The sequence below is a fragment of the Ambystoma mexicanum genome, chromosome 3q, assembly GCF_040938575.1.
Source record: "Ambystoma mexicanum isolate Mex_15411 chromosome 3q, UKY_AmexF1_1, whole genome shotgun sequence".
In the NCBI taxonomy this organism is placed as follows: Eukaryota; Metazoa; Chordata; class Amphibia; order Caudata; family Ambystomatidae; genus Ambystoma; species Ambystoma mexicanum.
In genome coordinates this window covers 279005364-279020723 of record NC_090926.1, presented here as the reverse complement: position 1 = coordinate 279020723, position 15360 = coordinate 279005364, and the positions used below count along the sequence as shown (strand labels likewise).

Sequence of the window (15360 nt, the reverse complement as noted above, 5' to 3'; positions counted from 1 at the left end):
GGCCTCCAACTGGCTCTACCAGCTAGCTCGTCTGAGGTGGGGGAGATGTCACGGAACAGAGGCTCATCGTCCTCTTGGATAGACTTTATATATTTTACCAACTAATGACACTCTAGGTGTGGTCACCTGGTAATACAGGACCCTGGACTGAGTGATCATTCAGCCTTACATCTTAGGCTTAATATGGAGGTAAATTCTGGCCCCTCTATTGACAGGGGAGGTCTTCTACTTTCTCAGTCAGCAAAGAATGATTGAGGTAGAAGAACAATGGGGTGGTAACGGATGGAATATATTTACAAACGCCAGCTTTATCACGACCACAACACAGATCTTAACAGTTTTGTCAGACAGAGGAAAGTTCAGACAGTCCAAGAAACATATCCACACCTACAACACCAGAGTAGCAGACGCAAAACAACTTAAGAGATCACGTCTGAGAAAACTCCAAAAAAACTATACGACGATGGAGGCTTATATTCTGGGAAAGCAACTCATAGTACAGAGTAACAAGAACACTGTCAAAATAATTAAAGTTCAAATGTACATTGAAGACAATCTATTCTTGAACAGTTGACACATTGTAACACTGCAGAATTTTGTTCAACAGTTGGATCCAGAGTGGGCCCAGCTAAAACCACCTTGACACGATTACATAATCTATCTGGACCAACTACTACTCTGCCAAGTTTATTGCACCTAAAAAGCGCATTCAGGTGAACTCGCGATTGATGGGTCCTTTTGAACCTGGTGTTCATCCATGGGAGGAGGAGGATATATTATGGGCACTATCAAAGGCAAAAGCCTCAAGGGCACCCGTACATAGACGGTCTGGCTCCTGTTCTACTCAAAACTGACCCTCATGCTTGGGTGGGACCCTTAGATGCACTGTTTTCCTCCAACTATGTCACTCATGTGTTTCCCCCCTCCTGGCACGAATCAATTATCATACCTATCTTCAATAAGGGTCTGGCCAACAACTTATTAAATATTGGCCTATTGCACCCGTTCATGCAGCCAGCACGATATTCTCTTCTCTTCTTTTGCAAGATTTAAATTGCTTGCTGGTGCATCTGGGGGTGCTAAGTCGTTGCCAGGTGGTATTTGGACCAGGTATGAGAACTGTCCTTAGCGCTACAATCATGGGACATCTTTTGGCATAGCTGAAAAGGGGAGCCGTGGGTACCATCTATATGGCCTCCCGGGATATGAGCAGCGCTTTCGATAGTGAATAGATCGCTGCTTGATGGTTTGTTCCCGTAAAACTAGTGCAATTAATGTCTAGTCTTCATAGCGTCCCCTAGTGAGGATCAGGCTGACAAAAGAGGGTATGATGTTGGGCCCTGTCCGGACCTTTGTGGTTCTAAGCTAGGGTTGTGTCCTGGAATCCACCCTCCTTAACGTTTACATCAGTGACTTAGAAAATCTCTGGTCAGGGGCAGTTACATTCCCAGTTAAACTGAGTCACATGAAGCTAAACAGCCTGATATTTGTCTAGAACGTAATCTTTTTTTGATAAAACCCCTATGCGCCTCCACAGAAAACTCATTTTATTTTTCACATATTCCATGAGAAACAACCTTATGGTTAATGGAGAGAAATCTAAGATTGTTATTTGCTCCAACAAAGTGAAACGGAAAGTGATGACATGGAAGGTGGGAGAACAGGTCTTGCAGAGGGTATCCTCGATACGATATCTATGCTACAAGCTTATTAATATTCGTTCATGGACAGCAAGTAAAATCTGCCTGAGAGAAAAATCCAGGCCTTTAATCTGCCAGATGAAAAGATTGATGACTAAACTCTGCAAATTCTCTCTCCTGCTATCCATTAAAGGAATAATGCGCTCAAAAATATGATTGCCTTAAAAGTTGGCCAATAATCCAAAACATACATTAAACCTATTTTTAATGAAAATTCCTATGTAAACTTTTGAGCAAACGAGGCTCAAAGCGTTTACATGGGAGCATGCATTTTGCTATTTCAGGCAGCCTCCTCAGCTCTGCCCTGGCGGCACTAAACAAGCAGCAAAAGCCAACTACTGGGAGCTTTTGATTACTGCAGTCAGAGCCTGAGCTCAACATGAGCTGAGGAGGTTGCCTTCACTTTCATTTTACGTTTTCAGTGCTCCCCAAGCCCAGGGAAGCACAGAAACCGTCAAATGAAGGCATAAAGCAAAGGCACAGAAATTACAAATACAACATTGTTGTATTTGTGATTGCCGTGGTTGGAAAACCACGGAAATCATAAATACAAGAACTTTGTATTCTTTGCTGTGGCGGCTTTCGCGTGGAGTCTCCTGGGCTCCCCCAACACAGGGGAGCCCAGGAGACTCCAAGCCAAAGCTGCTGCCGTCAGAATAACAACGTTGTTGTATTTGTAAATACCGCAGCATTAACAAATACAACAACATTGTATTTCTCACTGCGGCAGCATTGGCTTGGAGTCTCCTGGGCTCCCTCAGGGTTGGGGGAGCCCAGGAGACTCAAAGTGAAAGCTGCTACAGGCAGAAATGCAACGCGGTTGTATTTAGAAACGCTGCGGTTTTCTTTCTAAGTTTCTCGGGCTCCTCCAGCCTGGAAAACTTAGAAAGAAAATCGCAGCTTTTATATTTGCAGTGTTTATTTAAAAAAAGAAATAAGCACTTACCTAGATGCAGCTTTCCTGCCTGCATTCTCTGGTCTCCAGCAACAATGAAGCAAAAGCCACCCAGTGGTAGCTTTTGTTTATTACAGCTGGCTGGCTTTTGCTTCATTAGTGCCGAAAGGGCAGCACAGGAGGCTCATCAATTTCACAAAATGGATGCCTCCTAGTGCTTCAAATATTTGAGTTTGAGCTTCATTTGCTCAAAACTTTGCATAGGGACTTTGTTTAAAAATATGTTTTATATATATTTTTGATTATGTGCCATCTTTTTAGCCAATAACATTTTTGACCACACTATTCCTTTAAGTATTACTTGGCAAATGTGGAGCCATCTATTATGTACGGGCGAGATTTGACAAAGCTCGATCTGGACCCTTACCTCAACACCAGTCAGTGAGTGGTACGGAAAGAGACAACAAGTTTTTGGAAGTCTGTTCCAACTGGAATAATTGGGCATGAGCAGGGCTTAATCTCTCCGCAGGCAAGGGCCCAATGGAGGCAATTGTTAAACAATCTAAAAATGATCTCCCCTCCAAATAATGAATTATATGAGGATCTGGGTGAACAGATAGCAAACTAGTCTGTACAATCAGTAAATATGTTTACAGCAAACTGCAGGGCCACTTTAGAGGCCAGTAATTCCTTGGAAGAATAACTGACCTCTAGGCCAGCAGTTACTAAGAAATAACTCTTCACAATGTACTGGTGTATGATGGTTGACGATTTATCTTGCCACAAGTCTTACAGTGAACACGCGAAGTTCCTTAGAAAAAGGGAGAATCTTCCCAAGTGTGTTTCCTAGAAACAAAATTCAAGCATCGTATATATGCTTTAGTCTCAATCAACTACCCACCTTCGAGCTAATAGGCTCATGGAAATCGGAGTCAGGGTCTAGGTCACACTGTAGATTTTGTGACTCTGTGTCCGTTCATGGAACCTTGAAGAACTTGGTTTTAGACTGTGCCTATCTAAAACAAATCAGAGTCACACACCTTAGCGCAGTAGTGCCTACTCAGTTTAGCGACCTGGGGGAGATCTTCTGGGCTCGTTTGATGTGGGATGACAGCATTTCGCTCATAATTGCCCTTCACTGTTTTCTGACAGAAACATTCAGGAAAATAGAGAAATTGTTTAAGACATGTAAAGTTTTTTAAAGTTTTTTTAACTTGATTTAGGTATCACAGAATGTATATTTGATCTTGTGTTACGGCTTTCTTTTTGTCCTTTTGTCTTTTGTTCTTTTTTCTTCTTTTTACCTCTTTTTCTATGACTATTGTGATGATTTGACATGTATTTTAAAAATGTTGACTCATGAAAGGTTTACTTTGTTTAAACCAATAACACAATCAAAACAACAAATTAAAAAATCACTTGAATCACCATGAAGGTAAAACTTCATTATATGGATCTTGAGTACTTATAAAAAGCAATACATTTTCATCTATTTTGATGCAGTAAATTCTCATCTTCCTGCCTCTGATACCAATAGTAGAACGCGCCTCCATAGTAAGTGATCAGTGCAGAGTTTGGGCAAAGTATGTAACTACAACAATGCAGGTCAGGCAACTTATTTCTTTCTTTCATCCTTCCACAGCGGGCCCTCCGGATCCACTTGGTGGAAGCAGAGAGTCTTATTGCCAAAGATAATTTCATGAAGGGGTTGGTGAAAGGTGCATCAGACCCATATGCTGTGGTGCAAGTCGGGGGGAAGACCCTCCGCAGTCGCGTGATCAAAGAAAACCTTAATCCCCGATGGAACGAGATGTATGAGGTAAGAGCTTTCTCGCTTAAATCTCATTTTTTGTGGGCTGACTTGGGGTTCTTGGAGTGATGCAAAATGTCAAATGTTATTTTGTTTATTAGCTGCATCAGTCTATGTGCTGATGTAGTGATGAGGTGGCTTGATGCCTATTCTCTGAAGTAATATCACATTCTAGGCAAAGTCAATTCGTTCAACTGAAATCCTCCAGATCCCCTCCACCCCCTGTCGCATATAGGGTCCCCAAGGAGTCATTCTTTGTCACATGATTTTCAGTCTTAATATGGAACCCTTGGATGCTTAGTAGTGGTCAGCGGGGTCTCTTTACGCTAGTATGCCAACAACACCCAATTATATATGTGACTCGCTTGAGGAAATGCTTTGTTTCCCCGAAAAGCGTGGATGTTCATTCAAGCCTTATCAAGCTGAAACAGATTTCGCGCTGCTCTTTGTTATGGGAGGCCACTCTATTATTGTGAACAGGGAGACCCTTGAGATTTTAGCCAACCCCAATCAAGGTAAAGTAGCAGAGAGGGAAGGTTTAGTCTTGGGATGATATGAGAGTTTTCTAAGGCTACGAGTACACAGAACAACACCAACAATTCTAGTTGGACAGGTAAGTATAAAAATATACAATGATTTATTAGGCCTTTAGATTGAACACTAAACTAATACAATCTCTAGTCAAATATTGTCCCACCAACACTATAAAACAGCCGGTCCGATAGCACAACGAGTAGAGCGCTCACTTTGACATCCGTGTAGAGCCTGCCGACGCAGGTTCGATTCCTGGCAGGGCCAAACTCAGCATTTCATCCTTCCAAGGTCGATAAATGAGCACCACACACCGTGGGTAATAAGCAGCCTCAGGGTTCGTAGCGCTATATAAATGCAAAAATACATAAATATATTTCTGATGTTTGTTAGTCTGCTTAGAATCACATGCTGTGCATAGGTCTGACATCCAGTGGTCACTGCGGAGTATTGCATTTTGTTTTTCGTAGTCGAAAAGGGACGTCGACAAGGCATGTCTGAAATACTATCCCTATAGTGACGTGCGTTGTACCCACCATCCCTCACGCGTCGAGGTCCCTCAGATTGTTTTTTTCCGCTCAGCTACTGGTCGCCTTTACGCGGAGCTCCTCGAGAGACATTGCAGATTTCTTCTCCTCGACCTTTGGTCGTTTTCCTACTTAATATATAACACATCGATCCCTCCCTCGACGCAGTTGTGAAGCTGTCTGCGCCGAGCAAGATCTTCGACGGAGGGGACGAGCGGAGGAGATCCTTCGGCGTTGCCGAACACGTGGCCTGGCCTCGCAGGCCAAATACAGTAGGGAGAGTGGGGTCATGGGACATCTCTGGTTCTTTTCTGAGAATGCCTTTCCTTTTCCCCTTCCTTTCCCTTGGGGTCGTTATCACGATTTATTGCCTCGGCTATGGAGAGGACACCCTTTAGGTTTTGCCCGCTTTGCAAGGGCAAGTTTACTTGGCATTCACAGTGTAACCGCTGCTTGCCCCTCGATCACAAAGAGGAGGGTTGCACAGCTTGTCGGCTTCTTAAGCCAAAGACTCTAAAAGACCGTAGGGTCAAGAGGTGGGCGGCCTACGCTATGTCGAAGGCCGATTCTTCACCCGCCGCTGCTACCACCGACAGTGACGAGGAACGTGATAACACGACCTCCGCTACGGAAGTTGTAGACCCCTCTAAAGAACGCTCGCGCTCTTCGTCGTCTGTCCCCGGCCCCGACGGGCTCGGCTCACGCCCTGCTTATGGGGATGAACACCCCGGCGACACTGACGCACACGATACCACTCATAAGCACACAACCCATGGCTCTTCTTCGTCGAAGACGAAGAAAGCATCAGCGCCCAAGGAGACGCAGGTTCCACCGGCGGCCTCCTCGGACCGTTCAGGTTCGAAGCCCCTCTCGCAGCCGCGACCAGCGACTGGGCCTTCGGCAAATAAGGGCGCTGCCCCCAAACCATCGGCCGGAGCGCACCAGCAGAGAGCGCACGCCGCCGTAGAACGATCGACACCAGTAACGTCGAAACCACAGCCCAAAGCTGACAAACGAGTCGCAGAGAGCTTGGCGAGGATCGTTGTAGCCGACGCCCAGAAGCGTACGCCGAAAGACACGTCGAGCGCTACGCAAAGGTCAAAAGACACGCCGAAAAAGCCCGAAGAAAGACAGGGACTACCCCCTTCAGTCGGGGGGACCCCCAGCACACCGGAAGGCTTTTCGGAAGGCGACGGGACACTTTCCTCGACGTTATGGGAGAGGTCGAGCCGTTTTCAGCTAGATGACACTAATTTTCCCCCGCTAGACCGCTCAGGGGTACCCCATGAAACCATGGAAAGGCTCCATCTCTGCATGGAGAGAATGGAGAGGTTTATGAAGACCCGGAACCCTCCTACTCCCAAGAGAACAAGAGAAGGGCCTCAGGAGGACCCCAGGGCCAAATTCCCAAGACTATTCAATCCCCAGCAGGACACAGCCTTAGATTTCCATAATGTGTATGACCTCACTGGTGAGGAACAATACTTGGAGGAGGAGGATGAATTTGTGGACGATGAAGAGGGACAGAACCAGGAGGAAGGTCTGGAAGACAGCCCAGACATGGTAGGAGAAGGCTTCGGAGAAAATCCAGAAGAAGGACCTTCTCATCCCTGGCAATCCCCATCAGTATATTCGGACACTGATGTCCTGAACCTTAATCCTCCTGACTATTCACCTTTTAGAAACACGTCTCCCATTGACGATCAGCCCACATTCAATGCCCTGTTGCGCAGAGCAGCAGCACATTTCGAACTGGACACTGGGGAGATCTCTCCTGAAATAGACTTTGTGGAAAGAGTAATTAAGGAGAAACCCCCGGTCAGCCAGACCATTCCCCTCCTCGCTTCAGTGAAGAGAAGAATCATCCCTTCGCTATCCACACCCGCACTAATCAGAGGAGTTAATCCAAGAATTGAAAAACTTTTCACTCCTTCACCCTCAGACCCGCTGTACATCAGGGGACATTCCATTCCGGATTCCCTTGTAGTAACTAATACAAGGAAGAGGGCAGGGGTGCCGCTGTCCACCAGCGAGGCACCACCTGACAAGGAGGGCAAGAGGTTATATGCCCTTGCAAAGAGAGTCACATCCTCGGCTGCCTTTTCGGCAAGAATTGCGAACAACAATTCTTTGCTAGCTAGCTACGCAGACTCGCAGTGGGCCAAACTGCGCAAAGACGCCAAAGAAGCGCCGGAACCTCTACGTACACGCCTGCTATCAACTATTGGCGAAGGAACTCAGGTCAACCAGAGTATTGTAAAGAACTCTCTGGATGCTGCAGAGACAGCGGGACGTTCCCTGGTTCAGGGAATACTCCTAAAACGCCATGTATGGCTGCGCAACTCAGGGTTCAAACCCGAGACACAGGCGTCTTTATTAAATAAACCTGTTGAAGACTCAAACCTCTTTGGGAAAGCGGTGGATGAGGCTCTGGAGATGGCTAAAAAAGAGTTCGATACTATCAAAACTCTTGACCAGATCTCTACGCCCACTATCAGACGTGGCTATGGCAACAAACGCTTTTTTCGTGGCCAACGCCAACAGCAGAATCAGCAGCAACACTACCCTGCCACCAATTATCAGACCAATAGTGGGCAGTACAGCCAAAGAGGCCAGCGCCGTGGCAAAGGGAGAGGTCGGGGGTCCACCCCCAGAGGCTCCCAAGCCCCCAATAACACCAAGTGAAGCGAAGATTTGCGTCCCCTCCCATGCAACACCGGTCGGGGGCCGGATAACATCCTTTCTTCCAGCATGGGAGGGAATAACGTCAGACCGCTGGGTACTTTCCACCGTAGCCCACGGATACTGCATCGAATTCAACGGTTCCCCAACATACAGACCCCCGAGGGGACGACGCATGACACCGGAACACCTTGCCATCCTTCTCCAAGAAGTACAACAACTGCTGGAAAAAGGAGCCATAGAGGTCGTGCCTCTATCTCAGGTAACGGAAGGTATTTATTCAGTGTACTTCCTTGTACCCAAAAAGGATCTAACCATGCGCCCTGTATTAGATCTGCGCCCAGCGAACAAGTTTATCAAACCCCAGAGGTTTTGTATGGTGACCTTACAGGAAGTGATCCCACTGCTATCACAGGGAGATTACATGACAACATTGGACATGAAAGATGCATACTTTCATATTTTAATGTTGCCAGCGCACAGAAGATACCTCAGGTTCATGATAGAGGGCAAACACTACCAGTTCAGAGTGCTACCCTTCGGCATAGCATCGGCACCAAGGGTATTCACGAAGGTACTGGCAGTGGCAGCGGCCCACCTGCGCAGGTTGTCCATCCCAGTTTACCCTTACCTCGACGACTGGCTCATAACAGGGGATTCTTACGAAACATGCTTTTCCAATACCCAAAAGACTGTAGACCTTTTGTTCCAGTTGGGCTTCTCCATCAACGAAAAGAAGTCCAGCCTAGACCCCAGCCAAATCAAACAATTCCTAGGGGCTCTAATTCAAACAAAGGATGGCCTCGTCTTCCCCTCCAACGAGAGGGTCCAAAACATGCTGTTTCAGATCCCTCAATATGTGACCGGTCGAGAGGTGACGGTACGCAAAGCAATGCGCTTGCTAGGCATGATGGTGTAGTGTATTTATTTGGTACCTCACGCGCGCCTGCGCATGCGCCCTATGCAAGAGTGGCTCAACAGCCAGTGGTGTCAGGCCAGCGGACTATGGGACGATCTAGTGGTGGTCTCGCAGGCCTTGGTTCTCTCGCTACGGTGGTGGACAAAGGAAAACCTGCAAAGAGGGAAACCCTTTGCCACACCCGCGGCAGAAGCCACTCTAACCACAGACGCATCCCTCACAGGATGGGGGGCTCACCTATCGCATCAGACTGCTCACGGAGTGTGGACTCCGAACGTAGCATCCAAAAGCATAAATCTACTGGAGCTACTAGCTGTGTTCAAGGCGCTAAAAGCCTTCCAGGAACACCTACAAGGCAAGACTGTGTTGGTCCTTACAGACAGCACCACAGCCATGTACTACATCAACAAGTAGGAGGGCACCCACTCTCCAGGACTGTCGAAACTGGCCCAAAATATATGGAAGTGGGCTCTCAAACAAAACATGTTCCTACTGTCACAACATGTACCAGGGGAACTCAATCTGCTGGCAGACAAACTCAGCAGAGATTTCCCCCTGCCCGAAGCGTACGAATGGCGACTGCACAAAGACATCGTCTTCACACAATGGGGATTCCCAGAAATAGACCTGTTCGCAACCCTGGAGAACTCACAATGCCAAAGTTAGGCCTCCAGGTACCCCCAGAACCAATCCAAGGGGAACGGTCTGTCGATGCAATGGTCAGGGAAATTTGTTTATGCTTTTCCCCCGTCTCCCCTTCTCAACAAGGTGGTGCACAAGATGCACCAGGAACAAGTGACCATGATACTGGTGGCCCCAATGTGGGCCCGACAGCCATGGTTCGCTCACTTGATGGAGATGTCTCTATCTCCCCCAGTGAAACTCCCCTGCCCTTACAACATGCTGTCACAAGACAAGGGCAGGACTCTGCATCCATGCCCCCAGAACATGAACTTAGCAGCTTGGCTCCTGAGATCATAGAATTCGGACATCTACAGCTCCCGCAGAGATGCATGGACATCCTCAGGGAAGCCAGAAAACCTAACACTCGCCACTGCTATTCTAGCAAGTGGAAGAGATTTGTCATCTGGTGCAGAGGAAAAAGCATCAACCCGATTGACTGCTCTCCCACACATATTGTTCTATACCTGACCCACTTATTGGATTCAGGTCTAGTGTTGTATTCCATTAAAGTCCACCTAGCGGCACTTTCTGCATACACCACTTCCCAACTCAAAGTGTCGTGGTGGAAGATCCCTGTTATAAAGGCCTTCATGGAGGGAGTAAAGAGAATACACCCCCCGATAGCTGACCCAACTCCCGGATGGGACCTTAACGTGGTACTTACCAGACTCATGGGCTCACCATTCGAACCCATGCACAAAGCATCTCTTAAACACCTCACTCTTAAGACTGCTTTTCTAATAGCTATCACCTCCATCAGGAGAGTAAGTGAACTACAGGCTCTTTCTGTTCTAGACCCCTTCGTTACAGTTCACAGAGATAAGGTGGTTCTACGCACGCACCCAAGGTTTGCTCCGAAATTCATCTCGAAATTCCACGTAAACCAGTCTATAGAACTGCCAACGTTCTTTCAAAATCCTTCCAACTTGGGAGAAAAAACTCTGCACACACTAGATGTGCGAAGAGCGGTCATGTTCTACATGGAAAGAACCAGACCACTGAGGAAGACTAATCAGTTCTTCGTCTCGGTGGCAGCAGGAAGAGAAGGGGATGAAGTTTCAAAGTCCACTATTTCTAGATGGATTGTTCAATGCATCACTCTCTGCTATACTCTTGCTAAGAGAGAACTGCCCTTTAAGCCAAGAGCACACTCTACTCGAGGCGCGGGGGCGTCCATAGCATTCATTGCAAATGTTCCCCTTGAGTCCATCTGCAAAGCGGCTACCTGGATAGCCGATATTTTTTTGTGATAGCTTGTTATTGCCTCCCATTCATTGTCTTCGAACTATGTGTTAAGTTCGAGCTCCCATTTGCTCTTGCTCCTAAGGTCTCGCTGCTTGGTGCAGATGAGTAAAGTTTCGTAGAGCCTTGAGGTTTCATGTCCTCCCTCTGCGGCACTTGGCAGGTTTTCTATGCCCTCATGTCCGGTGTTCAGGGTCTCAGTTTCCGGCCAGCGATTTGTAAGTCCTTTTACTACGGCTCTGTGTAGGAGGAACTGTCCAGCCGGTATTCCTGTGGACTTCTGGACTTCACTGAACGTGAGGATACCCTGGTCGTCTACCAGGTCTCCCAGGGTGGCAACACTGTATGTCCCCCATGTGTGCCTGATCACCTTCCGATCGTCAGGCCTGGATGTCATGAGCACATTGATCGGTATCTGTGGGGAGTAAGGGTCTACTAATCCGGTGGCTTTGCAGGCTCGCTTCCATATCTGGGTTCCGAGTTGGATTAAGTATGAATCTCAGTGTTTTGATCCTGACTCGGTCCAGAGAAGGTCTCTGAGTAGCTTTTGGGAGTTTGTGGCCAGCAGGAGGCGGGTGTCAGTTGTGACGTCGTCTGCCATCCACTGGATCACATGTTTCAGTTGCCCGGCTATGTAGTAGAGTTCAAAGTTAGGGACTTTGAGGCCACCTCTGTAGTACGGCCTTTGCATAGTTTCCAGGGTGACTCTGTGTCTACCTTCTGCCCATAGGAATTTTCTACAGAGTTTATTTAGGTCCCTAAAGAACGGTTGTGGGATATTGTACGGGACATTGGTGAAGAAATAAAGGAGTCTCGGTAGTGCCACCATTTTAAGGAGTCCTGCTCTGCCCGCCACCGATAGTGGTAGCTTGCTCCAGAAATCCATTGATTTGGCCAGGCCGTCTCTCGCCTTCGATGTATTCAACATGTGTTCGGTTTTGGGGTCTCGGTGAATACCCAGGTATTTGAAGGATGTGGGTTCCCATTTAAGGGCAAGAGGTGGAAGGAGTTTCTCTTCTAACCTATTTAAGGCTGCTGGGGTAGAGGCATGACTTGTCATAGTTAATTTGGATACCAGTGCATCTGTGAAACCCCTCTAGTGTCTCGAGTATGAAGGGTAGTATGTGTTCAGGGTCTTTCAGGTAAAGAAGCATGTCATCCGCATACATGGAGACTAAGTGGGTCGTTCCATCAAGTACTATGCCCATGTCACCGTATTCCTGTCTGAGATATGCCGCCACCGGTTCCACAGCCAGGATGTAAAGCATGGGGGAGAGGGGGCATCCCTGTTGTGTACCCCGGGAGAGGTTCCATTTGTCAGAGAAGGTGTAGTTTGTACGTACCCTGGTAGTGGGGTCTGTATAAGTGAGTTCAACCCATTTGAACAAGAATGGCCCTATTCCCATCTTGGCTAGCGTGGCGTGGAGCCATTTCCATCGGACTGAGTCAAATGCCTAGGAGTCGTCTAAGGACGCCACCGCACATTTGTCTGGGTAACTGGCCGTGCTATAAATAACGTGGTGCAACCTCTGCAGGTTTTCTGTGATAGAGCGGCCCTGCACATACCCTGTCTGGTCATGGTGGATTAAGAGCGGGATGGCCTTTCTCAGTCTCCCTGCCAGTAGCGCCGTCATTATTTTGTGGTCGACGTTGAGCAAGGACAACGGTCTGTATGAACCGCATTCTAAACTATCTTTGTTAGGCTTTAACAGGGGGATGATGACCGCCTCCCTCATGGTATCTGGAAGGCGACCCAGTTCATACTGGGATAGCAGAGGGGCTAGTGTGGTCTCGTAGGTCTTATAAAACTCTACTGGGAGTCCATCTGGTCCTGGTGCTTTCCCAGAAGGGAGCGATCTAATAGTGACCCCAACCTCCTCAGGGGTGATGGGGCCCTCTAGGGTCTCGGCTATCTGTCCGTCACGCTGAGGTAGCCTGATGATGTCAAGGACGTCCTCAATTTCAATGTCAGTGGGTGGTGTAGGGTCGGAATACAGGGCTTGGTAGTATTTTTTGAACTCTAAATTAATCTCCTTTTGTGTGTAGATGTTCTGACCATCTGTGCCCTGGACTGCACAAATGGGTTTTCTGGGAATTTCACGCTTATAGAGCCACGCTTGAAGTTTCCCCGTTTTGTCGCCCAGGGCGTGATTCCTTTCAACATATTTTGCATAGCTTAGTTCCCCAATGACTCCCAGTGTGTTAGGCAAGCCTGCTTAAGCTCTGTTGTTTCTTTTATGTGGGCAGGGTCCTGGGATGTTGTTTTCTCCAGGTCATTCAGCTCCTCCGCATGCTCGAGCAGGGATGTGATGGATCTTTGGGCCCCACCCGTGGCAGCTATCATTTCCCCCCTCATCACCTCCTTGTACTCCTCCCATGCCATGCTTATGTGTTGAATACTGTCCAGGTTGATCTGCCAGTAATCTGACGTGCTCTGTTTGATTTGTTCGCAAAAGGCGTTATCTAACAGTGCCTCACTCCTGAGTCTCCATGTGGGCACTGGGGGTCTGGGTGTAATGACCATCCAAGTGGTCACCAGGGGGGGAGTGATCGGAAAGCACCCTGGCCAAGTATTGTGTTTCATCGAACAGGTCTAAGTGTTCCTCACTGGTGAAAATGTAGTCGATTCTGGTGTGCACAGCTTGTGGGGGTGAGTAAAAAGAGTAGGTTCTTGTGTCCGGGTGCTGTTCTCTCCATTAGTATTTCAAGGCAAATTGGGGCACCAGGGCATTCAATATGTTGGCAGGCGGGGAGGGGCGAACAGTTATCAGATCTGTCAATGCAGAGGTCCTGGGTTCAATTGTGGTCACCCCCCCAAATTATTGTGCTTTCTCTGCATGGGCTGAGGCAGGTGTATAACGATCGGAAGAAGACAGTGGCGTCATGATTGGGAGCGTAGGTGCTTATCAAGCATAGGTCCCTTCCTTCAATGGTGCCTTGTATTAGGGCCATTCTGCCCTCATTGTCGGTTTTAGTGTGGGTCAGATTGATGGGGACAGAAGGGGCAATTCATATTAAGACTCCCCTTGCGTACGTGGAGTATGTGGAGCCCACCATGGTTCCTCTCCATACTTTGGCCAGTGCTGCTAGCTTCGTTGCGTTTAGATGGGTCTCTTGCAGCAGGACGACTCCTACTTTATGATGTTTCATGAATGTATGGACCGGTGTTGTTTGACATAGCTGTTTAAGCCTCTGACATTCCAGGACATAATTCAAATTTTGTCTGCCCTGTTCTGAATGTGGGTGAGGGCTTAAGGGTGGCCCGGGGGGTGGCCTGTCGCTTGGCTGGATCGAATGAAGTGCCTCCTCGGGAGGGCTTGGTGTGCCCCACTACAGTTCTGTGGTGGGTGATCTTGGTACCTTACGTTTACAACTTGGGTCCCAAAGCGGGGGCTCCCTTCCCTTTGAACATTGAACGTTAACTTAATCTTTGGTAAAACATGTCTAGCGAGGTTCCCCTCGTTCTGACTGTCTCGTTTCTGCTCCATTTGACCTAGGTCTATTGGTGCCCTACGGGCGGCTATACTACCCAAACTGTTTCTGGGGGTAAGAGTAGGTTTGCCTCAGATGGTAACTATTGTGAAGCCTTTCATGTCTGGAGTGGCTCCGGTCCAGTTAAGATTGCCGCGTTTCTTAACAAGGTTCGGTGCATCAGGTGTACACTGCCTGGGGGTGCATGAGTGGTTTCTCATGATGCAGTCTGCTGTGGTTTCCGCTGTTGTAGCTCCAGGTCTGGGATCTGCTCCTTGTCCATCCATTCGGTGGCTTCAGCAGGTGTGTCGAAGAAGTAGGTTTTATTGTTGTGCAGGATTTTTAGTCTAGCCAGGTACAGGAGCATGTAGCGTAGGCCCACATTTTTCAGTCTAGCTTTGGTGTGAGAGAAATGGGCTCTGCTTCTCTGGACCTGTAAAGTATAGTCTGGGTAAATGGCTACCTTAGCAGAGTCTCTTTGTATACGGCCACCAGATCTTGAGAAAGCGAGGATAGTTTCTCTATCTTTATAATTAAGCACTTTGGCTATTATTGGTCTGGGTGGGCATCCTGGGAGAGGCCGCCTGGCGAGGGAACGATGGGCTCTCTCTATGATGAAGCCCTGGGAAAGTTTCCCTGCTCCGATTTCATGTAGCAGGAGGTCATCGACGTAGTTAGTAGGGTCGCTACCTTCAATGCCCTCGAGAAGGCCGATAACTCTTATATTATTCCCACGAGCCCTCCCCTCTGCCTCATCAGCCCTGTCCTCAAGGTTTTTCACTTTTTGTGTCCGGGCGTCCACCTCTCTCAGGAGCTGGGTCTTTGTTTCAGTATTGTCGCGCACTTGGGTCTCCAGGGCCTCCTTTCTGCTGGCGATGGAGCGCACATCCTGGCGCAAT

General features: G+C 48.0%; 1 protein-coding gene across 1 annotated transcript in view; it reads left to right on the top strand.

Annotated features, from left to right (window-relative positions):
- Positions 1-15360, top strand: part of ESYT1 (extended synaptotagmin 1) — a 1383482-nt gene that overhangs the window by 673751 nt on the left and 694371 nt on the right. The window contains exon 18 of the mRNA XM_069653762.1: positions 4238-4414. Coding sequence (XP_069509863.1) covers positions 4238-4414 — 177 coding nt within the window. The remainder of the gene's footprint in view (positions 1-4237; positions 4415-15360) is intronic.